The sequence below is a fragment of the Molothrus ater genome, chromosome 12, assembly GCF_012460135.2.
Source record: "Molothrus ater isolate BHLD 08-10-18 breed brown headed cowbird chromosome 12, BPBGC_Mater_1.1, whole genome shotgun sequence".
In the NCBI taxonomy this organism is placed as follows: domain Eukaryota; kingdom Metazoa; phylum Chordata; class Aves; order Passeriformes; family Icteridae; genus Molothrus; species Molothrus ater.
The window spans coordinates 5249898-5273150 of NC_050489.2; the positions used below are offsets into that span (position 1 = coordinate 5249898).

The 23253-nt window shown below is 42.8% G+C and overlaps 1 protein-coding gene across 1 annotated transcript in view; it reads left to right on the forward strand.

Moving 5' to 3' along the window:
- VAT1L (vesicle amine transport 1 like) overlaps positions 1-16932 on the forward strand; it is a 57048-nt gene extending 40116 nt beyond the window's left edge. Inside the window, exons 8-9 of the mRNA XM_036390199.2 lie at positions 12044-12127; positions 14079-16932. Of these exons, the coding sequence (XP_036246092.1) occupies positions 12044-12127; positions 14079-14177 (183 nt within the window). The 3' untranslated portion in view covers positions 14178-16932. The remainder of the gene's footprint in view (positions 1-12043; positions 12128-14078) is intronic.
- Positions 16933-23253: the final 6321 nt, after the last annotated feature.

Below are 23253 nucleotides of genomic sequence, written 5' to 3' on the forward strand. Positions count from 1 at the left end.
AGATAATCCATTGTTACAAAGTAACATGGAGATAGTTTTCAAAGTCACAACATTAATGTGTTCTGCTAATCTGATCCCAGTAGGTGGATTTTTACATGAAGCTTCTCAGACTTTAGAAATTAGAGTGTCAAGACTTTTTACTGATTACCATCTGGAAGACTGAATGTTTACTGTATTTTGTAATCACTAAGTTTAGTTCCCGTGGTTTTGGAATAGTGATTCTGGAATAAAGCACAATTTCTGCTCCTTAGTAGTAATAAAGGAAGACTTAGAATTTTTTTGAATACGTAGATAAATCATATAGGATTTTGTCATTTTTTATTAATGATTTTAATATCCCATATTGTGAAATAAGTAGCTCAAAAGAGAGCTTAAGGATGAGTCTGAGGAATATGTAATAAAGGTCTTTGGGTGAAAAATACTTGACTCATTTGAATCATTTAGAAAGTAAGATGTGAGTTTACAGAGGCTTCCAAAGAAGAGGTTAAAGAGGCTTCCATGGCTATTCCAAAGCCATGCTGGTCACAGGTTTTGTGCCAGACTTTCAAAAATATTCACCTGCCATTTGAGAAAGGTGCAGGACAAGGACATGTTTTCATGGGTCATGTAGAAGAAAGTGAGGAAAGTCAGGGAATTTAAAGGGAGAAAAAAGGGAAACTACTCTCATGCAGGTTGTGAAGTGTGGCTTGAAAAGTGTTGATGAGAAATGCAAGAAAAATTGTTGGTGCTGGTAAGAGATGGAAAACCTCTGATAGACTGTAGAAATGAGTTTTGTGTGAAGATCCAGTTATTGGATAGTGGCTCTAGTGAATCACAGAACTGGAACAAGCCTGACAGACAAATCAGGTGGAACTAATACAAACCATCAGCATGGAGTGCTGGTAAAATAATAGGAGATATAAAAGGACATTGCTTGTGGAAAGTTTTCTGTAGTTTTGCATCTTCCTGAAAGAAAGAAAATCCTCTCTAGTGAAGTACACACAATGAAATACCTCCTCTATATAAAATAAATTCTTTTGTTGTGAATAGACAGAAATTTGAGTAAACAGATGCTGATGAAAGCTTGGAAAGCAGGAAGAAAGTAATTACCTGTGGAGTTTTGGTTTTGTTGTATCCAGGAGGAGCTTGGAAGGGCTTTTGGTCTAAACATAAAACTAAAAAGAAATACCTTTTTTACACCATAGTAGCGAGGAATGGATAGTACAAATTATCTTATGCTTACAGACACAAGCCCAAAGGCCATGTGGAGATCTGCATCACAGGGAGCTCAGAACTTCAGGGTTTCATCCACACCACTGTGCAACTTCTGAGAGGACAAGAACTGCTGGTTTGAGAGAGATAATAAAAGAAGCAGCACATGGAAGGGGCACTCTGAGTTCTGTGTCATCCCTTACATTATTTGACCCCAGTACTGGGAGTTGTAATAGCCTGAACACTAAAGCAGGGGTATGGTGGGAAGGGCCCCTGACCCCTGCTGGCACACAGCAATATTCCTGTGCTGCTCCAGAAAGGCTGGAGGACCCTTCCCTTGTGTGGAGAGGGCTCTGCTGGATTCCCACAGGAGGGAACCAGGCAGGGCTGCTGCTGCTGCAAGGCTGTGCCCTTCCACAGCCCAGGCACTGTAATCCAGAAGCAATAGAGCTCCACAAAAAGCAGAGGGCTTAGGATCAGGTCTGCATGGTCTGGGGGTGGAGGAGGAGCAGCAGAGTTTAATGGCACTCATAACTACTGGAGCTGAGGGCAAGAGAGCAAATAAGATCATCTTGTGGGTTGGTGCAGTTTTTCTCCAGATGATTTTCATGGAGATCACAGGGCAACATTGCTGAGGGTTTAAAAACTGATGGCAGAGAGCTTGATAGTCAATAACAGCATAAGATGTGGGTTTTTTTTACCTGCATAGTGATGAATTTAATAAAGTTTATTTCCTGCCATAATTTGTTACAGCAGATTGTGATGGAGTACAGGAATACAGCAAACTGAGATCATGTATTAATCCAATTTAGGCAGCAGACTGCTGCACCCTGACAGAGTGCAGAGGGTCTCTTTTCCCTGTGGCTGCCAAAATTCATTTGCACCTAAAGGAATCTTCCTCACCATAAGAGCTGCTGCTCTGAACTCCCCAAGCCTCAGGGGTGTCTGGGGCATCCCTGTGTGCACACCTGGCTGCAATTCACTGCAAGATGCATTAATGCCAGAAAGGTACCTTGCAGGGGACCAGTTCTGAGCTCCTCTACTTGTGGCTTTGATGTGCTCAAAACCATTTTCCTAGCATTGGGACCATTGTAATGCTTCTGTAATTTCTACCATCAATTCCAAAGGTTCAGCCAGCCCTGGGGAGCCAGTGGCTCACAGGAATAGAGTAGGGGTTCTGGCTTTGCTGCTGCTCTAAAAGAAATACCAGTGCAGGACCCCAAAGCTGCATCCTGATTCACAGGATGTGTCTTCTCTCAAGCTCAAATATGTTCCAGGGATTTCATCATCAAATTTCTACCCCTGAAAGGAATTTTGGTAATCAATTGACTCTGAAAGGAATAAGGTAATAATTTCCTATAGTAATGCAGGAAAAATATTACTTTCTTCAAGCTTATCTTAATAGTAAGTGTTGCTGAGAAAAGATGTGCCAGTGTAAATCAAATTGAGTGTCCATTCTGGCTCCCTGCAGTTTCTGAGATAATGCACAGTCCCACAGAAATTCTATAGCACTTTGCTGCAAATAAAAGTTTGTTTTCAGCTATCAGTGCTGAATGCCCCTGAGCTGTCCTAACCTGCTGGAGTTCCCTGTGTTGATGGATCAAATTTCAGGCTCTTCTCCTCTTTTATCATGTAGAAAAGCTCCCACCAAACTGATAATCTAGGCACTGCTCTTTAGTACTTCTAAATATTTAATTTGTTGTTGATTCTGCCTTTTTTTTCCTCCTTTATCCCTGTTGACTCTGTAAGTAAAGGCTGGCGAGATTTGGCTCAGTTATTCTGTAATTACAAGGCTTTAAATCTCTTTTTCTTTGAATTTTACTGAGACAAAACAAATACTCATTGACGTCAGCAGGAGCTTGCAGGAATAAGGAAGGAGTGCAAGCAGCACAGCTCTGCAGCTGTAGCTCTCCATGCAGAAGATGTATCACTTAATAGGTATCTTCAGCAGCCAAGGGAGGACTCTCAGTTTGCCTGTAGCATCAGTTTTTATTCCTTTGACATTTTTCTCATCTTGGGTCTGGTTTTAGTCTTGCTGCCATGGCAACATACAGAGAGGCTAAAAGGTACTCCAGAGAAAAGGTCTCTCCTCACTGACAGGCAGCAGGAGGGAATAGAGGCCATTGCTGCTGTTTGCAGCTGCAAACAGCACTGGAGGGATGAAAGGGATACAGAAAGTATTTTCTGTTTGCACTTGTGCAGGCAAAACCTTTGGTGCAAAAGTTCAGTGTGACAGGGCATGAACAGAGGTGTTGGATAAAATCATTTCTGCTTTCAGGTGGCTTTGAACAGGACAGGACACGACATGATGTGACGTGACATGGAGACAGACTTCATGATCCAAGTTTTTCCTGTAGGAAAAACACTCCAATCAGCTCAAAATCTTTGCTAGTGATACTGAATTTTTACATTTTGATTGTATCCATGTTTTCTCCATGTCCATGTAGGCGTTTATGAAAATTGGGCCCCGCATACCCTGAGTTTGATGTGTCTTCCTACATATGCTCAGTGCTCAATTTCTGCAACTTAAGAGCTGGCTGCATTCACCACAGGCAGGAATAGAGCCTATTCAAAATCCTGTAAATATTATGCTGCTTTTCCATCTGCCATGCAAGCTGCTGCATACCCTCAGCCTCCAGGAGAACAGAGTCTGGGAGGTCTCTTCAGAATTAATGGAGTAGGTGAGACAGGAGAATCCAGGCTGGCTGCAGATGTGGGATTGCCAGCCTCCCATGTACCCAGCTCCCACACAAACAGGTAATTGAAGGATTTTGTCACGGCAGATAAGGCAATTTAACACTAGAAGCATTTTTCTGCTGGCTATTCTGCTACACAGTGCAAGGGAAATATTCCTATCAGGAATGCAGATCATTCCCTGGGAAGTGTGCTGTGCTGAATACAGGTTACTCCATTGCTCTCAAGGGAAATAGTCCTTCACAGCAAAGGATGGCTTTGTCCAAATAACCGTGTCTGGTAGGATAACTGTCACTAATCACACAGGAAAACAGGTTTTTACAAAAGCTTGTACAGAAGGCAGCCTGAGAAAGGGAAGTATTGCAAACTCACTTAAAAAAAATAAAACCAAAAAGGCTTTGAAAAAAACCAGCATGTTTCCCACTGAAATATTACCCCACAACATCATATTGTATAAACATGAGAGAGACATTTCAAGATTATCAAGGAGAAAACAACAGGACTAAATTTTGACAGATGCCTCTTTTGGGAGGAGAAGGGAGTTGTGAGCAGAGGAGGCTGTGACTGCTGGCCACGTGTGTGTCTGGCTGCCCAGGGAGCTGTGGTGTTGTATTGCACTAATCACACACCATGGCTGTCCCTTCCCTGGGCCCAAGGCACCCCAGCAGGGCTGGGTGGCTGCAAAGGGACATTTCCATTTCCATTTCCCTCTGCTCAGTGCTTCCCCTGCCCTGGCAGCCTGGCAGGGTCTGCAGGGAGTGGAACACCACAGGTTCCCTCAGAGCTGCCAGCAGGTGCAGGAGCTGCTGCCCTTGGTTCCTCCAGTGTCTTCGCTTCCACAGACCAGACAGACAAAATCTAGAGTCAGATGATGTGGTTTTTCTTTGCAGCGACTGCAGTGTTAGTTTTGAAAGCCATATATACCAAAAACATGAAAGAAAACTCTTCTCCTGGTCTGAGAAGTGCATCTGCAATTAAAATGCAGCTCACAATCCATATTAAAGACAGCATAGCTTTGTAATAGAACACAGCAGTGAGCCTGATAAAAATTATTTTGCTCTATAGCACTAATGAAAGCTATAGTATTAAAGCTTGGCTTATGTGGGATCTCAGCTAGAATCAACTGCAGTATGCATCTTTTTTTCTTCATTACTGTCTAGAAATAATGCTTAAATAATTATTCTTGATATTATTGTTTGTAATTCTAATGGAGGTAGCTCTGGGCTCATTGCAATAGTGCCAGTTAGGAGCAGCAACAGAACAGAGCCAGCCCTGGAATGAAAAATGGGCATGTTTTTAATTCAGATTATTTTTTCATAAATGTGAAGGAGATTTGGATCATTACCTGTGACACTTGGGTTGCCAAAGTAACCTTGCCTAGCCAGCTGATGTTTGCACAGCTCATGGCACTGTCACCATGGAGACCTGTCCATGTGATTTTGCAGGCATGATGCAGTTGCAGGCGTCTCAGAGAGGAATTAATTGTTGTTGAGCAGAGCTCGTGCAGACAGCTCTGCCCTGGCAGACAGAGCCTGCACTCAAACACCAGCTAAATTCTTCATTTGTGTTTTAGCTGCACAGATAGGAGCAGGGCAGGGCTAGCAGGAGGGAGCTCTCTGGGCTGTTGTAAGGCAGACACTGAGTTCTCCTGATGGAAAGTTCATGCTCCGATTGGGAGGAGTGGTCAGAGAGTGCTGATCTGTGTAAAAGCCATGCTTGAATGATAATATTCATTTACAGTACATTTGTTTGAGTGATTGAAGGCTATGGAACACTCCAGGTATTCCTTTTTTCTCCTCCCAGTACCTGCTCTCCCTCATTCATGTGCAACCTGGTGATGTTAGGGAAATTACACCAGTAAAGCAGGGGCTGAAATCTGTCTATATATACAGGATATTCAAAATTCTCCTCCAAAAGTAGATGTCATGCTGTGCTTTCCATTCTGACCTCTGATGAACCTCACAATGGGACTGTGAAGTGGATTTTGGATCTGTTTTGCACAAAACCAAACCAAAGACCACACAAACATTTTGATAAGAGATATGGTTCTGATTCTGATGGTTAAGCAGGCTAAAGGGTGCTCCCTCCTTCCTCCCAGATTCTTTGGAGAACAGAAGTCAGCCAGGCTGAAGATAAAGTCATTTTGCTGAGGTGAAATGCTTTGTTCCACCTCTTTTACTTAATTATGAATGTGCTGGATGACGACAGCAGGTCAGAAGGTGCTGTTGCTATTTCTGGGTGCTGCAGCTGTGATGAGCAGGCTGCAGCAGGATCAGGTGGGGGTTCTGTGCCATGGCATACACCCCTCAAGGAGACACAGTCCAGGCTTCAGAAACTGCCCAAGAGCCAGGATTGAATGGGTGAGCCAGCAGGAGAGTGGTGTCACTGGGTTTGGGGCATGCAGTGACATTGGGGGAACTGCTGTAAAGAATCCCTGGAGCACCAGCTTTGGAGATGTCTGTGTTGGACACACTCTTATGTGAAAAAAACCACCAAAAAATGGATGTTTAAAAATAATACTGGGCAGAAGTGTTCACAGGAGGGGGTGTGGGCAGAAGGGACTTGGGTTGGTGGCCGGATGCAGGGAGTGAATGTTGTTCCTTTTGTTTTTGCTTTTGGTCTGAAGAATCAGCTGAAGGATTAAAGGGGGGGTGGGGTGTAGCTGGAGAAGCAGGGCTTTAGGCTGATGTGTGCAGCACAGCTTAAAATTTATGAGGGGATTATTTCATGGCTAGAAGGGAACAGTCATGACATGCTTGGAAGGCTTGGACATTTTCAGTGTGTAAGCAGAGGATGAAAGGTGATTCTTTGAGATGATGTATAAAAATAAACAGAAATCTTGAACCTAAAGGTGTGGAACTAATGAGAGGGAAAATTGCAATTGTAGATCATAAGCTGAACTGATGCTCTGCTTCACTGTGCCCATCTGGTACTGAGGGAAGTTTCCTTTGGGTGCTGATAACCTTTTTGACAGCTCGTGATGATACAGTGTTGGAATGACTGGGGAGTTTTACAGATTACACTGAGATAATTGAATTAATATCACTCCTGATGTGGATTAAATTTGTAATCTTAGCATAAGACTCTTTAGCCTTTCATACCATGGCCTGATTTATCAAAAGGGAGTGAAGGATTCCTTTATTGTGAGTAGAAATCCTTTCAAATACCTTAGGGAATAACACTGTCATCAGAGGGCCTCAAGAAAGGAAAGGGCAAAGCCCTCTGCCAATAAACCTGCCTCAGCTGACAGTGAGGGGGTAAAGAAGTTGTCTGCAAAAATGGAACTGTAATCTGTAGATGGGAGTTTGTGCAACAGACTGCATCCAACCTCATGCAGCTAAAGAAAATCCACTCTTCTCCTGCACCAGTGTCTTTCAAGGGCTTTTCTTTTTTCTGAAGTAAATGTGGAACTTCACTAAAAAGAAAAAAAAGATCAATAAAATTAATCACATTACTGAGCTAAACAGCTTCATGTAGCATGATGAAAAGATTGTGCTGTGACATTTCCACTAGGAAGCTTTTCCATGGCATGTTGCCTTCATTGTTTCTCCCTCCTAAACTCCACATGACTGATGTGGGCCTGAAGCCCCCAGTGTGTTATGCTGGCAGAGCCAGTGGTTTCATGATCCAGCTCCCAGTCTCTTTCATTTTACTCCTGAGACTGGTTCCTTGTAGGAGCCAAATGCAGAAATGGATCATTATGTTTAAAATAACATCCGAAGGCTTGAAAATAGCATCCATTTCTTAGGTAGGCTGCATTTCTCTTTCACACTGAGAAATGGTGCAGCAGATAATTAGTAATACATTTCCCACTTAAATTTCCCTGTATTTATAAAGCAGTAGACTGCTCTTGCTATGTTCTAACAGCAAAATGATGTTCCAGAGCCAACTGAATGTCAGCAAGAATTTATGAATATGTCAGTAGAGATTACTGTTGGCTCTTGATTTTGAATGCAAGCAGACAACAAATTAGTTTGGTAGTAAAATGGGTAAGTATGTGGGGGCCTGACTATAGCAGTACAAAGTTGGAGCATAATTGTTTGTTTCAGGCATCTATTATTCATAGAGGATCAGACTTGCACCCAGGAAAGTGTCTCTATTCAGGAACTTTCCAAAGGAAAAGGAACCAGGACAGCAGAGGTAGAGACTTGAAATGAAAGACTTAAGATGAAAAGCCAGACAAGAAATCTGTCCCAGTTATTGATTCCACCTGGAAAACTAAAAACAAACAAGAGAAATCCAAGGAGAACATAGGAAAAAAAGAATTAAGGCAGGGGTACAGTATGTATTTCAGGGAAAAAAAGAGTCTTTTAGTTGATTTTCAATGGACTGGTTTTACACCCTGACATCAAAAGCTGTGGAAAAGCAGAGTAATCAGAAGCTGGCTGTAAATATGCAAATACAATGCCAGCATGTTATGTTAGTTGTTCTGTTTGGAATACACCTTGCTTTTCATTGTTTTATCATTGCAGGTACTGTTTGATAAAAATTGTGTAGTGCCTGCTATTTTTAATTTCAATAGGAAAATCCTTTTTGTCTGGTCAGAGTGGTTACAGGTAATAACATGCTTAATTTGGAGCTTTTGTAACCTATATTTCTCAAAGTGAAATGTATTGCAAATTAGTCAGGAGCACTGACAGAGACTTCATTAAACTTCTCTAAGTCATTTGTGGGTATATTGTGATTCCTGAAAGCTGGTAGTGCTTCACTATCTGCTATTATTACTACTTTACTATGTAGAAGGAAGAAATTGACATAATTATTATTCTCTTTTTTCTATGCAAGCTTGTATTTTACTTTGAAGGAAAATTGCTGTCAGCTCACTAAAGACAGAGTAACTGCAATAATATCATACCATGCTCCCAGTGCATACACAGGTGCTGTGTTCAGTAGTGGGGGATAGTTTATGACTGTTACTGTACAGGATTCACTTTTGCTTTCAATGAAATAAACACTTTGCAAATCATTAACTGAAGAGAAATTGAAATATGGGTTTTCTTGAGAGATACATCAATATATATATCAATATATATCAATCCACTGTATCACTGCCAGGACCAGTGGTCCACTAATGTGTAATAGTTCTGGTTCCGTTGCAGAGCTTTGATAGAAATTGTGTCAGTCTGGGGGCTCTCGAGGCTAAAATCTGTATTTTGGCACTAGGTCAGACACAGACCCTCTCAGGCCTGAGCTATACTGAAAGCAAGCACAGGACAATGGAGTTTTGTCCTTTATTCCAGTGGAAACTCCTCATATCACTAAACACCCCTGTGCACTGTTTCCAATCCAAGAGCCCTCTGAGGCTGATACTGCACAAGAATGATTTCAATTAATTCATCCACATAAACAGAAGTAAAATCCATTTAGTTGGCTTTGAGCTGACAAATGCAAACAATATAGCAACCAATGTGGAATAATTGGTGAAAAGAGATTCAGGGATTCTTCTTACAGAATGCTGTAAGAAGAGGGAAACCCTTGTAATTCTTTCTGCTGGAAGGGATGTTTATTTTGAATCAAACATCAACCACTTCAGGGAACCTCCAGAAAATTCCAGAATTTCTACATGCCTCCTTGTACAGCCAATTAAGCCTGGGTCTGGTTTTAACCAAGTACAGAAGGATGCACTGTCTTCATTAGGAATATGCAAACACTGGGGAACAAACTCACAGAAGCTTCTCCCTCTGTGAAAGGCACAGAAAAAACCTAAAAGTTTCCCTATAGTCTGTGCAGAACAATTTAACCATACTTGCACAGCAAAGAAGGTTTTTAATCCTTTCTCTCCTCTGTAGGAGAAGAGGGAATGGTTTTAATAGGCACCTTGAGAAACAAGTAGTTGCAGTCTTGGTTGAACAAGTGGACTGTTAGCAGCCATAAACATAAAATTGCTCATTGCTAAAATAGCTCTTGGTCTCTTAACTCAGACATCGAGTGCTGAGTGGCATTGCACTAGGACAGAGTTGGACTGCCTGGGTAGGTGAGTTGCAAATAGCACTAAAAGGCACAGATGTTGTATCAGCTTTTCAAATTCTTCTCAATGTTTTTATATATTTTAATAGCTCCATCTGGATTCCATAGCCACTATTATTGTTACAAGTTTTATTGTTCCCTCTGCCTCTGCCTGCTGTTTGCATTTGCAAGTTACTTACAAGTGTCTTGGAAACAACTCCTGAACCTTTCTCCAGGGGCTTAAACTTGATATTGTGAAAAAAGCAGGGAAAGCACATTTTCTCAAATTTGCCTTGCTAAATACGATGTGGTACAAATTAAAATAAATGTTGCATGCCCTGCTTTCCACATGATGTTCTGGTTATAAATTTCAGTGGACAGGCAAGTGTATTTGCTGATTTCTCCAATTCTGTTATTTATTCTGTGCTGTAACCTCCTAAAAGCTTGATTTGGGTAATAACAGACATAAAAATTATACAGCTGCTGCTTCTCCAGCATCGTGGTCAGATAAAGGAATATTATCCACAGTGCAGAGCTAGTCTGACAGGATAGCTGAGTGTTGTTTATGCTCCAAGGTAGCTTCATAAAAGGTATTGTGATTTTGTGGACTAGCCTTGAGGTCAGCCTGCTATCCAGTGGGATTCATAAGATTGTGTTTTCTGAGGTGAATTCACAATAATGCCCTAAATTAGAAAGCCATTGCTTTTGCAGTGCAATTTTTCTTTTGTTCTAATAGAATTTTTCTTAAGTCTGGTATTTAATAATTGAGGGAACACCTCTAAAATTCAAGGAGCAATTCTGAGTTCACTGCAGTCAGCTTCCCAAGCAAGGCTGACAGATGGGAAAGACATTTTGTGCTGTGCCCAGCATCCATTCAATTTAATTGGAAGTTGAATGCTGTATAATCTTTAAAAATCACATACCTCCTTCTGTATTAGACATTCAGGGAATATTCTGGGGGCCTGGACCCCAATTCAGGCTTTTAAATGTACTGTGGGACCCATCAGGTCCCAGCTCAGCATTTTCTGTCAAACATAAATGCCATTATTCTTAAAATATTCAATAGAACTATGTCACAGGTGCTAAATCCTATTAACATAAAACTCATTTTTGTCTCAACTGGCCCTGTTATTCTGGCAAAGAGCAGCATGAGTAGGATATGGGACAGCCTTTATGGGCACATTTTCAGTTCCTGAAGTTTCCCATGGTGAAAGTGAGAAAACTCTTGACACCTTCCAATTTTTAGTGATTTATAGAACCATAGATTGGAAGAGACCTTAAAGGTCATCTCATTCCAACCCCCTGCCATGGCAGGGACACCTTCCACTGTCCCAGGCTGCTCCCAGCCCCATTTAGCCTGGCCTTGGGCACTGCCAGGGATGCAGGGGCAGCCCCAGCCGCTCTGGGCACCCTGTGCCAGGGCCTCAGAAGTGCTCTGTGTGCTGCACATTAAACATTCAGTGCAACACACTCACACACAAATTCAATTTATCAACAATGAGCTCTCCTGAGTTGGGAAAGTTCATACATCAAAACAAGCTTCTCTCCAGTGCACTTGTAAGAAGAGGTTCTTGTGCCTTTCTCACATGCACTAATTGCAGCCAGCTGTTAAACAGATGGGTTTGGTGATATGGTAGGACACCAGTTATTTAACATTTTTATTTAAAAGATAAGGAAAAAAGTGACAAAAAAATAGGAAAAGAAATGTTTTCCTAGGCAACAAGACCCACAGTATTGCATTAATCCCAGCCATAGCCTGGGCATGGCATTTCCTCTGTGGTAACCCATAAGAAATTGAAAAACATCATAGGTCAATTAGAAAAATGTTTTATACTTTCAGTGAAAGTAGGATGTCTTGATAAATATCCTGCAAAGATGGAGTGCAATGAGCACCCCTTTAGAATTACCTCCCTGAGCCTGTGTTTCTCCCTGCACCTCAGCTGTCCATCACTTTGGTTCTGCATTAACCTTATGGATGTGGTTTGCTATTCAGAGGCTGTCCTCAGGACTCACATCCCATTTTGGCAAACACAATGCAAAAGCCAGGCCTTACAAAGTCACTAAAAAATGTTTAACTCTTGGTCTTTTCTCAAGCAGCTCTTTGAGTGACCTTGCACAGAGCATGGCAAATGTTTCACAGGTTTTGGAAGGGAGGGACTCAGGGTTCTCTCATGGTGTGACTGGAAATTATCAATAGTGATCTTTCTTTCAGGTGAAGGAGGCCATGCAGAGAATCCATGACCGAGGAAATATAGGGAAACTCATTCTGGATGTGGAGAAAGCACCCACTCCCCTGGTGAGTGCACAGCACAGACATGATGTACACATGCTGGACACATGTCCCACATGTCCCTTTTTGACACTGATTTCTTCTAAATCTGTAGCACTCAAATACCACCAATAACCATAAATTCTGTATTTAACCCAAGTGAAATGTACTTGCTGAAGTGCCAGCAGTTACTTCTCTCTACTGAATCACTCTCTGCTTCTCCAAAAATGAGCCAGCAAGTGTTGGACTGGGGTAAAACTGCCAAATCTCTTTCTGCCCTTGTGAGGAAAACAAACAGACACTTCAACTAAAAAATTCCTGTATTAATAGGTGGATTGAACAGGAAAAAACCCAGTCAATATTGATGCAGTGGGCAAACATAAAAGTGCTTTCTGATTCCCACAGTAAAGTTAGAGTATACTTTTGGTAGGAATTTTAGTTTACTGGTAAGTGTAATATATGAAGTATAACACATAAATATGTCCAGAAATATCCTGAGGGAAAATAGTTGTGATGGAGCTCTGGTCCACTAGATTTGGAGCACTTAGGATGGTCCAGAAACCTTTCAGAGAGCAGTAATAAATGAAAGCCAGGCTCTCCTGAGCATTCACTGATGGTGTAGGAAAGAGCAGTAAAGAAGGTAATGCAAACCTGACTTTAAATCAATACTGATGTGTGAAGTTTGCTTTCAGATCTGAGAAACCTTCTGTTTCAAAAGAAAAGAACCTAGACCGAGAGTTAAGCTCTTACTCACTCTAAAACTGCCCCCCAGTCTCATACAAACACTCTGCAAGGGAAAGGAAGGCATTGAGGACCTCACATTGTGGAACAATACACTTTCATCAAAGGGTGTTAACTCAAAAGTATGGGTAACTTCAGAGCAATGGTTTTTCTGCATTGAAATCAGGCTGTGTTTGAGATTTTTATTTCCACCAGAGGCTAATAATCAATCAGGGAAGGAACATCATTGCATTTCTCTTCAAAAAATAAATGAGTCCCTTGCTTATTTAGTTTTGAAGTCGTTATAAGCTAATACAAGAATCTTCTTGTGTCCTAAGAGAGGACTAATAATAATATAATCAATCAGGGAAGGAACATCATTGTATTTCTCTTCAAAAATTAAATGGGTCCCTTGCTTATTTGGTTTTGAAGCAGTTATGAGCTAATACAAGAATCTTCTTGTGTCCTAAGAGAGGTGACATGGGTGTATAATAGAATCCAGTCACACCAATGTGTGCTGTTAAACTACCCCCATGCAGTCAGCCAGACTCTTGTGCCTCCACAGACCTGTTACACTGACAGGGTGAAGTGCTGGAGGGTCCTGCACCTTTACACAGCTTGTAATAAATATTTACAGGTGAAGAAACCACTGTGTACTCCTTAAATGCTGCTCTGAGCTACAGATTCCTGCAATTGTGTACTGCCTGTGCAGGCATCTTCAGTAAAATATGAAAATGCAGTTTCTTCCCACTCCTGTATGATCTGGGATCTTCACTCTGTCGTGGGTGTATCCTGCCAGCATCTATATTTGTAAAGTTTCATTGGGTTTTTAACATATAAAAGAAAGGAAATTGCCCCCTGAGTTTTCACACTGTGCCTCAGATGGGGCCATCCATTAGAGCAGGTGCAGGAGTTGTAACCCAGAGGTGCCACGTTCTGTAAACTTCCTACACAGCTGTGTTTCCTATCCAAGGCCCTTACTATCAGTTTACTACAAGTGCACAGAGCAGAGTCCTCGTGTGCAGCTGTCCTCCAGAAGCCTTCTGTTAGGAAATAGAGCTGTGAGCTGTGGGGGAGCAGCTTGCAGGTTTGGCTGGAAGTGGTGCCGGGGCTGTGCACAGACAGAACGTTCATTCTGCTGTGGCAGCCCTGTCTCCTTGAGCTTCCCAAGTGGCTTTATGCAGTGAATCCAGCTGAAATGAGGAGGAGCCAAGGGGTGAGGAAGGTGCTGTGATGTCCTTGATGTTTCGTGGTGCAGATGGCCAACGACAGCACGGAGACGAGCGAGGCTGGCGAGGAGGAGGAGGACCACGAGGGCGACAACGAGAACAAGGAGCGCATGCCCTTCATCCAGTAGCAGCCAGAGCTGGGCAGCAGCAGGAGCCGAGAGGAGAAGGGAGCAAGACTGGGAAATCTCTTCTGTGCATCAGTGAACAAATGCTGTAGTACAGTGTGTGTTGTATTTGTTTGCAGTCAGCTGAGCTATGAGCTGTTGATCATTGTTGTTTTGAACTCAAGTGCCATTCTCATCCAGTGCAGTATTACCACGTTTCTGTGTAATGCCCAGTTTCCCTGTAGGAGTCCCATGGATTTTTCTGTTCTTGTTTGAAAGCCTTATTAACTTACTGTGTAATTTTAGATGGGCATCTTTCTCATGCAAATTCCAACATCTTGCATAAAATTATTTGGGAGGTTTGGGCTTTTTTTGCAAGTTGGAAACAGTAAAAAAAAAAAATAAATCCCTACTTGCTGTCTGAAAGATTCTAGTAACTGGAGGGATAATTTTCTGTTTCTGGATTTTCAGTGTTAAAATGGTTTTCCTTTAATGAACCACAAATAAAAGTTGCAACAAAGATTGCTTTTTATTTTCCTCAGTCATACTTCATCATTTCACAAGCAATCCTATATTAATTTTCAAAAGTACCTCATCTAGAATCATGGAATCTGAAATTGTGCAAGAAATCATTAATTGAGAGGCTTTGATCAACACCTTCTGGTAAGGACATACTGCCTCATATGTCAAATTCAAACAAATTTTAAATTTCATTTTTAAATTGCATTGGTAAGGATCACTTATCAGGATGTGGAAAGAAATTTGGTGATGGAGTTTATTGCTCTGAAATTGCTAATGTGTGGTCAGCTGTCAGGCTGGAGCTGAACTCCTGCAGACGTTAACCCTGTAAAAAATGAGGTTTAGGCCTTAATCCCACCACAAATCATGTACAGGGATAACTTCTATCTAGGTGAATTGTTCTATCAAAAGCTCTGCTCCTTATGTACAGTTACATTTATAATTATTTACAGGATCAAGTATTCAAAGACCAGCTAGTCTTATCTACCTCCCACTAGTGGAAACTATATCTAAACATGAAAAAAATAAATATTTTTTCCACGTCCTTCCCCTATCCAAACAGCAGCTACTCAGGTCCTCAACTATCTTGTTAAAACAGTTATTTTAAAATTACAGTGATCACATACAGTAGAAATGCTGAAGGACTGGCAGAAACCTTGCATAATGCCTACAGCTTCAAATTAATATTTATTTTTTCAAAAGAAGGTGTTTACCCAGACATGATTAGCTGTTCACCCAAATCTACAAGTAGCATGTTACAATAGAAGTTAAAAATTAATACAGAAAAATGAAAAATGGGGGCTTCTCAGGGTTTTCTCAGTGTGGGAGGACTTCTGGGTCTGGATGACTTTTATGTGTGGTTTTAGAAGGTTCTGGTTAGGTTTTTTCTGTTTGTTTGGTTTTGCTGCCTGAGTATTAATGTCCATCTCTTTACACTGTGCTCATGAAGTCGCTGTCAGATAATTGTGCAGATGGTTCATTCTGAAGGAGTTCCCCTTGGGTCAAACAAATTCAAAAATAACAGCAAGAAATAACTGTGGGGAAAAATGCCAAAAAGCTGTTGAACTATTGATCCAACCAGAACTTCATTTTTCTCTTCACTTCATTATAGTTGAGTTTATTTTCAAGCTGGACTTTCCTATACTTCCAGTGCCATTTTGGGCCCAAACAGGGACTTTATCCACAGAAGAAAATACGTATTCAGCGAGAGTTTTCCATTTATTGGGCTTGCCAGTTGGACTTTTAAGAAGGGCCATTAGGTTTTCATGACTCATCAGCTGACAGCAGTAGGAAACATGCCCAATTTTGTTTTGCAGCTAGTGTAATGATGTTGTCCTGCAACAGACCTTAACATAACTAGGAATTTTGATTTGATGCCAAAGTGAGCAATATTGCTGGTGACCTTCGAGCTGGCAGTAAGTGGCATTCTCAAGGCCTTAAATTAGTAGGGCAAGCAGAATAGCAAACCCATTCTTCTGTTCTAAACCACAGTCTGGTGGGCTCTGCTTCAAAATTACCCTGCAAGACAAATATGGGTGATCTTGGTCATGGCCACAGACACCACAGGGACAACAATCACATAATTTTTGGCTAGTTCTTTCTGGTTTTGTTAGCAAGGCAAAAAATACTCTCCATGCTAATTCATACCAATTTTAGGGCCATTTTCTGGTCAGCAGAATATCAGGTAATTGCAGTGAGTACAAAGGAGTGCTGCTGGAAGTACCTGAGTGCAACGCAGCTGAGGGTGACCATCAGCAAGCTAAACTCTGCTCTGTGCTTTACTGCTATCAATAGAGCTTGGAGGGAGGTTGCTGCTGATATTAAGGGAAGTTTTCCAGGCATCCATTCTGGAAGCAGGGTGTGTGCTAGCAGAATTTGGCCCACAAGCCCTAAGTACCTTTCAGGAGACCACAAGCAGTAGTGTCACACTGGCAGGGGTGGAGCCTGTGCTGGTCAAACTGGTGAAGCCAAAAGGCTTTTACTGACCAGGTCTTACTGTAGCAGAAATGAAGGGTTGTGATTACTACTGACAGTGTTGTTTAAACAACTCTGAGACAATTGGATAGTTTCTTCAAGTGAAACAAATTATTTCTCAATTTGCCTTAAAGGAACTGTGAAAGCTTCTTTAACTTAAGCCTGATTGAAGTGAACTGAAACACTGTTTAATTGTATTTGTTGCTTTAGAGCTTTTGTTATATTGTGCCTACAAAGCAAATTATGTTTACACAAAAATATAAATAAAATGTTGAGCATAGCATTATCCTTGGTCTCTATGATTTATTCTAGTATTATTGTCACTTTAGGGAACTGCTGACTTGGAACTGCTTAAGAGGAAAATGTGAGGGGGTCATATTTTCCATTTTGGTTCACTGTGGGATATACAAATAATTTTGACTATTACAGAGTAAATCGAGGTTATTAAAACTGCTGTGTGCTGCTTTACAGACCATTAACATTGTAGATCTAAAATTTTGAATGTCACAGTCTAAGAAATTCAAAACATTATATGGACACCTTTTACTAAGTGTTTAGGGAAGTGTATTTTAAAACAAAGAGAAACTAAGACTCAGACTGCCACAAAGGTTACCCTCAGAGAGATAGCTCCTTTCAGAAATTAGAACTCCCTAATGGAATAATCTTAAAATAGAATCCAAAAGCCATCATCACCAGATGAGCTTATAGAAAGCAGGAGGACATGACTGAGTTTTGAATCCCACTCTCCAGGGCTCCATGTCTTTGGAAGAACTGGTGATGGTTACCAAGCCCTACAGTCATCTCCAGCCTGCACTGGAGTACATGGCTTTAAAGGTCTCCCTACACGAGGCAAAGAAGTGAATGAACTTCAGTTTAATATCTAAACAAAGAGGGAGTGTGGGCTTTGGTTCATTTTAGTCATGCAGGACACATTCCAAAGCCTGTGATATCCCTGGAAAATCTCACTTCAGTAGTTACCAAATCTGCTCTATAATCTCAAAGCTCTTAGGAACAGTGCTGAGTGTGAAGAGTAAATTTCTGCCCTCTGTTTTTAAGCTTTAATAAGCCAGTAATGATCAGTGCATCCATAATGATGGGGTCAGGATGAGGCTGAAAGCAAACAGCCATAGCCTTTTGCAAATACTCTGTGATTACCACCAAAGCTCTGCCTTTGCCACCTTTCCCTCTGGGCCATCTGCAGTGCCCTGTCACATACTGTACCGCAAAGCAGGCAAGTTGCCTTTGTGCAGCATCTGCATGAATGCAAAAATACACCTCACCCTCCATTTGGTGCTTCCCCTCTCATTTTCTGGGAGCTCAGAGTTCCTCCTGATTGGGTTTGTCAGGACAGATTCTCCCAGTTTGTCACAACTGCCAGCACAGCCCCCAGCTCTGGGAGAACCGTGCAGGGCTCTGTCCCCTGGCAGCACTGGGTCCCTTGCTGTGAGCCAGGGCTCTGCTCCCCTGCAGGAAGAGCCAGAGCAGAGCACACTCTGACAGCTGTGTGGAGCAGAGCACCTTTCTCCCAGGTAATTTGTGACAGCCAGGCAAATGTGCCAGTGTTCTCCTGCCAGAGAGCAGCTCTGAGCACGAGCACCAGCGCTGCTCTCTCTGCTCAGGGCTGGCTGATGGTGCCCAGCTGGCCCTGCCCAAGCTCTGCTCCTGGGATTGCCTGGCATGGCTCTGCCAGCCCCCACCAGCACCCTGCAGGACCTGCAAGGCACTGGGGGAACAGTGCAGGTGAGGAAGAGTTGAGAGGATGAGTGTGGGGGAAAATCGTGCGCTCTGCCCAAGAGTAACAAGGGAGGAGGATTTGAAGCATGTTTTCTGTTGATTCACGTGTGTGCTTGGAGGGGTCCCAGCCTTTCTCTGAAGGGGTTCCAGAGTCCCTGCAATACTCAATCATCATGGTTGCTCTCTGGTTGCACTTCAGGACATTATTTTTCTACCTTCTCAAGGATATGGGTCACATCCACTTCCATGCCCCACAGAGAGTGACACAGAAACTCCAGGTGGACATCATACACATGGATTAACCCTTCTCATAGAGAAACCTTTCTTCTCACTTATGGGAACTGCAGGCATTTTGGGCAGGATGAGGGAAAATAGGAAAGGAACAAGCATTGACAGCCCTCATAGTGATTGTCCTGTCTCTTAAAAACTCCTACACTTGCCATCATGTAAGATCAGCTTTCATTTAGGAAGGAACAGCCTGCACAGTTGGTAAAAGCTTTAAAACTGTCTCAAATGAAGCACAGTCTAAAAAATCAAAGGAAGATTCTTTCAGCTTCTGAAGCCTCATGATGATTAATGCTTGATACAGATACCACCATTCAAACTGGGCACTCGGGGATTAAATGGGGTTCAATTAAGAGATGCCACTGGCACTTGTTAGTTTAGGACCAGCAGCTCCCAGATACTGAAAAGGGGATGGGGTCTGTGACTGAGGGAGGGCTGCAGGGGTGGGGACTTTCTTCTTTTCCTTCAGAGTAGGAGGGCTTTGATCTGTCTGGAAGAGTTTTTTCCCCTTGCACAGTTACCAGGCTGAGATGTTACAATTAGCCCAAAAGAAGCAGGAAAAGCTCTGAAGGAAAACCTGTTTTACTGTGAGTGCTGAGGGGTTGGGGAGTAGCTGTTGAGCATTTCTCTGGGGCAGGTTTGCTCTTAGAACCACAGGGGTGAAGCACCTGGGCCTCCCATGCCCACAGCTCCTGCAATGTGCCCCTCCTGCCCAGCCCAGGTGCTCTGCCAGTCCTGCTCCATCAGCCTCCAGCTCCCTGCTGGAAGCACCTCTGCTGTGCCTCTGCCAGAGCTGGAGATGTGCCATGTTCTGCCAGCCACTGCCAAACATCATCTCCCTGAGAAGCTGCAGTACAAACCCTGTTGTGCCTGTCTGCTGGGCAATCTGTGGAAATGTGTTTCCATGAGAGCTGGGGCTCTCTGTGTCATGCAGCAGGACATGATGCAGCATCTTCCTGGCCTGGAAGAGCACAGGGAGATGGCAGAGATGCTGGATGCATCATCTGGGGTAAGGATTTCTCTCCTTGGCTGGCCAGGTGATAAGCTAATAACCAAACATTTGTAAAGGCTGCTGTGCCAGGTTTGCTGAGCAGTGACTGCAGTGTCTTCTGTTGTGACAGGCATTCTGTGGCCTGGAGCCTGTTAGATCAGTGATGTTTTCCAGAGGCTTCTAGGAGAAAACATTTCTTTTGTTGCTAATGCAGAAGAGAGATGATGATGATAAGTGAAGTGCTTTTCTAAGTCAGTTTGATTTAGCAGATTATTTTTCTGTCTCCCAGCTGCTGGTTTTTTTCCTCCTAGTGTCTGCATTTCATATTAGACATATTTTCCCACTGTAAAAAAAAAAAAAATGAAGTCTCCTGCAACTCGCCATGTATCTCTTTGCTTGTACAAAACCATCCCTTTGAATTTCTGAACCATTTCTGCTGTAGAAAGGAAAAATAAAATTGTTTGTCCAATGCCATAATACTGCCATTTGGTTTAAGGACTTAGGGTTCTTTGGCATTTTATTCTCCATTTACCAAAGGAGCCCTAATTAACAGCAGCTGTGCTGGAAGCTTTGCCTGCAAGGCTCACAGCTGTGTCTCAAATCATACCTGCTCCAAAGCAATGGAGGTGCACAGAATCATGTTCTGAATGCCCTCTGCTAGGGCCCAGCCAGGAATGCTCCATAAAAATATAGGGGTTTGAGAGACAATTATCTAAATTTTCCTTGCTTTCCCATCAGATAACACAGAGCACTGAATGTGGCCATTAAAAGAATTTTCTGCCCATTTCTGGATCATTCTCTCCATGCTCATCAGGATGCCTCTGGTGAGGGCATCCCAGGGAAAGGGTGACCCCCAAACCCAGCAAGTGCCTGGATTCAGAGGAGGCTGCAGCTCCAACCCTTCTGGCTGATCCTCCCTGCTGAGTAGAGCTGAGTTTGCTCCATCTGAGGATCAGCTGGGAAATGGTATTGCAGAGAGGGCTGCAAAACATCCTGAAATCTGATTGCCAAGGGATGCTGAAGCTACAGAGCAGGGGGTGTTTGTGCAGGGGGGCACTGGAGAGGGCAGTGCCAGGTTAGGGCAGCAGATTTACACAGGGGATTGTCTTTAAGGTCTCACTTGAATGATTGAGCTGGAGCCCCTCACCCGAACCTGCTGGGTGCTGCTGGCTGTCCTGCACCAAACTTGCTCTTGCCACACACCAAATGTCCCAATTTCAATACTGCATTTCTTCCAGCACATTCCCTGAGGTTGTGGTTCAACTGCATAGAGCATGCATAATATGGTTCATGTGAGATCTTAGATCTGTGTTTTGTTCAACATGTCAGCTGTGGATAAAGTCATTACAGTGTTCTGTTCACTAATCAACCAGCAAAACAGGAAAATAAAAGGGTAATTGTTGCAAACTTCCTTCCTTATCTTCATTAGGATGGGAAGCTCAGCTCAAGCTGGAATCTCACAGGTCTCATGCCCCTGGCTTGGATAAGGACAGCATCAAGCTGATTAGTCCTCTAAATGAATCCACTCATAGCTCCAGCATTAAAAATTCAGCAAGCAATATTTATGTCCCTGCTGTACCTTATTTGGTGGGGGAAAACCCACAGTATTCTTTTTTAAATCCTTGCTCAACTCTCCATGTTAAAATACACATTGCTAAACCCAATTATCTATCTTGAGGATGCACTATTGGTTTATACTGGGGGGTTTTGAGCCACTGGTGCAAGTAAATGATCTAAAATGGAAAATCCTTGCTGTCAGAGGACCTCAGCTGTGGGTTTGTGTTCTGGGATGGACCAGCTGGGGATGTAACTTGTCACTTTGCTACATGTTCTATTTATTCCATGCAGAGCCCATTGTATTATTATAGAAAGCACTATTGACAAAAGCAGGACAAACTATCCCCAATTCCTCAGTACATGTCTAGAGCATTGAAACCCCAGCTGTACAGACATGATTGACCTGATGGGTGTCTGTCTGCAGCTGCTCTTCCAAGAGTAAAAGCACCTAGAAAATGTAAAACCAGCCTGAGCCTGATGCTTTACTGGGTAACACAGGTATGAGACTGTACAGCCAAGGGGATCTACCCTGAGCATTTAACAGGCAGAGGAGAGCCTGCTCTTTTCTCTTCTAGCTTGTTGGATAAGCAATATAAAATCAGAGCTGTCCTGATCATTCCTAGGTCACTGAAGACATCTGCTGGAAATGGGAATAAACTGCAGTAAGAATGTGCATGACAGAAGGAATAAGGAACATTTCTGAGATGTTTATGTTTACATGGTGCCTAAATTGTTCAGCAAACACTACAATATTTTCCATTTGAAAATATTATTTGAACATATTTGAATAAATAGCCTGTTCATTCCTGCTGTTGTTGCCACTGAGGAAAAACATTTCAGTTTCTAAAACCTGCAAGTCTGAATGCAGTCTCTGAATTCCCTTCATCCCTGATGTGTGAGCTGTGCCACAGGCATACATGGACAATGGGTGGCATCATGTGCTGGCACTGGGGTCCAGCTTTAAATGGATGTAAGTTGTTTCCAGCTTTAAATAGCTGTAAGTTGGTTTGTAGTTGGATACAGAAGAGCACAGAAATCTCTTTCCATCTTTACATGCAAATCTTGATTCCAAATCAATTTCATACAAATCCTGTTGTGAGTCCAGGTCCTCTTGAAAGTGATGCCTCAGGTTTTAGACTTTACATTTTCCAGATTCTGTGCTGCTTTACTGTGTAGTTCTGAGTTTCATGTTAGGGGATGGTGAGCTCTGTGCACAGAGCAGGGAGACAAAACAATTCCTGCTCCAGCTGGGCACCAAGGACAAATGATCCAAATCTCAGCCCAAGAGCACAAACACCGTGGGCTGGAGAGAGAAAAACAAGGATGGGACTGCAGGGGCTAAAGCTGGAATGGGACAATGAACTGCAAGATGCAAATGGAGCAGAACTGATCCAAGGGAGAGACCCCGTTTGCAGTCGTGCATTTTGGGACCATTCATGTTCTGTAAATGTTTCCATTTTACAGAATGGTGCTTTATTTGGGCTACATCCCAAGCTTTCCAAGCCTGGGGCCTGGCACAGGAGCTGATTATGCCTGTGCATGGAGACAGTGCTGCTCCTAAAACACAGTGAAGCAGGGTCAGCTGCTTGCAGATCCTGTGACTCAAGATTTGCTTTGGCAGGGCAGAAAAGCTCAGCCCTTGAGCAGAACCTCCAAGTCCTTGGTGAAGTGCAGCCACCAAAGGCAGACACGATCACACTCCTGACAAGTCTGAATTTCCATCCTGATGAGGAAAATCCAACAAACATCTACACACCCCAAAATATAATCCCTGCTCTGCCCAGCCCTCCTGGCAGGCAGAACTGCACTGCTGGAAATCTGCTGTGAGCCTGTGGATGTGCAGCTCAGGCTGTCTGGAGAGTTTCACAGGGCTTAAACCAAGCCTTTGTCCAAATCAGTTTGTCTGGCACACATAAGGATGAGCAGAACCTGCTGAGATCATGTTCATGTGAGGCTGGAAAACCTCATATTAGGGCAGCTATGATGATCAAAGCCAAACTATTTCAAGGGAGAAATTAAATGCCCAGGATGTCTTCAGGT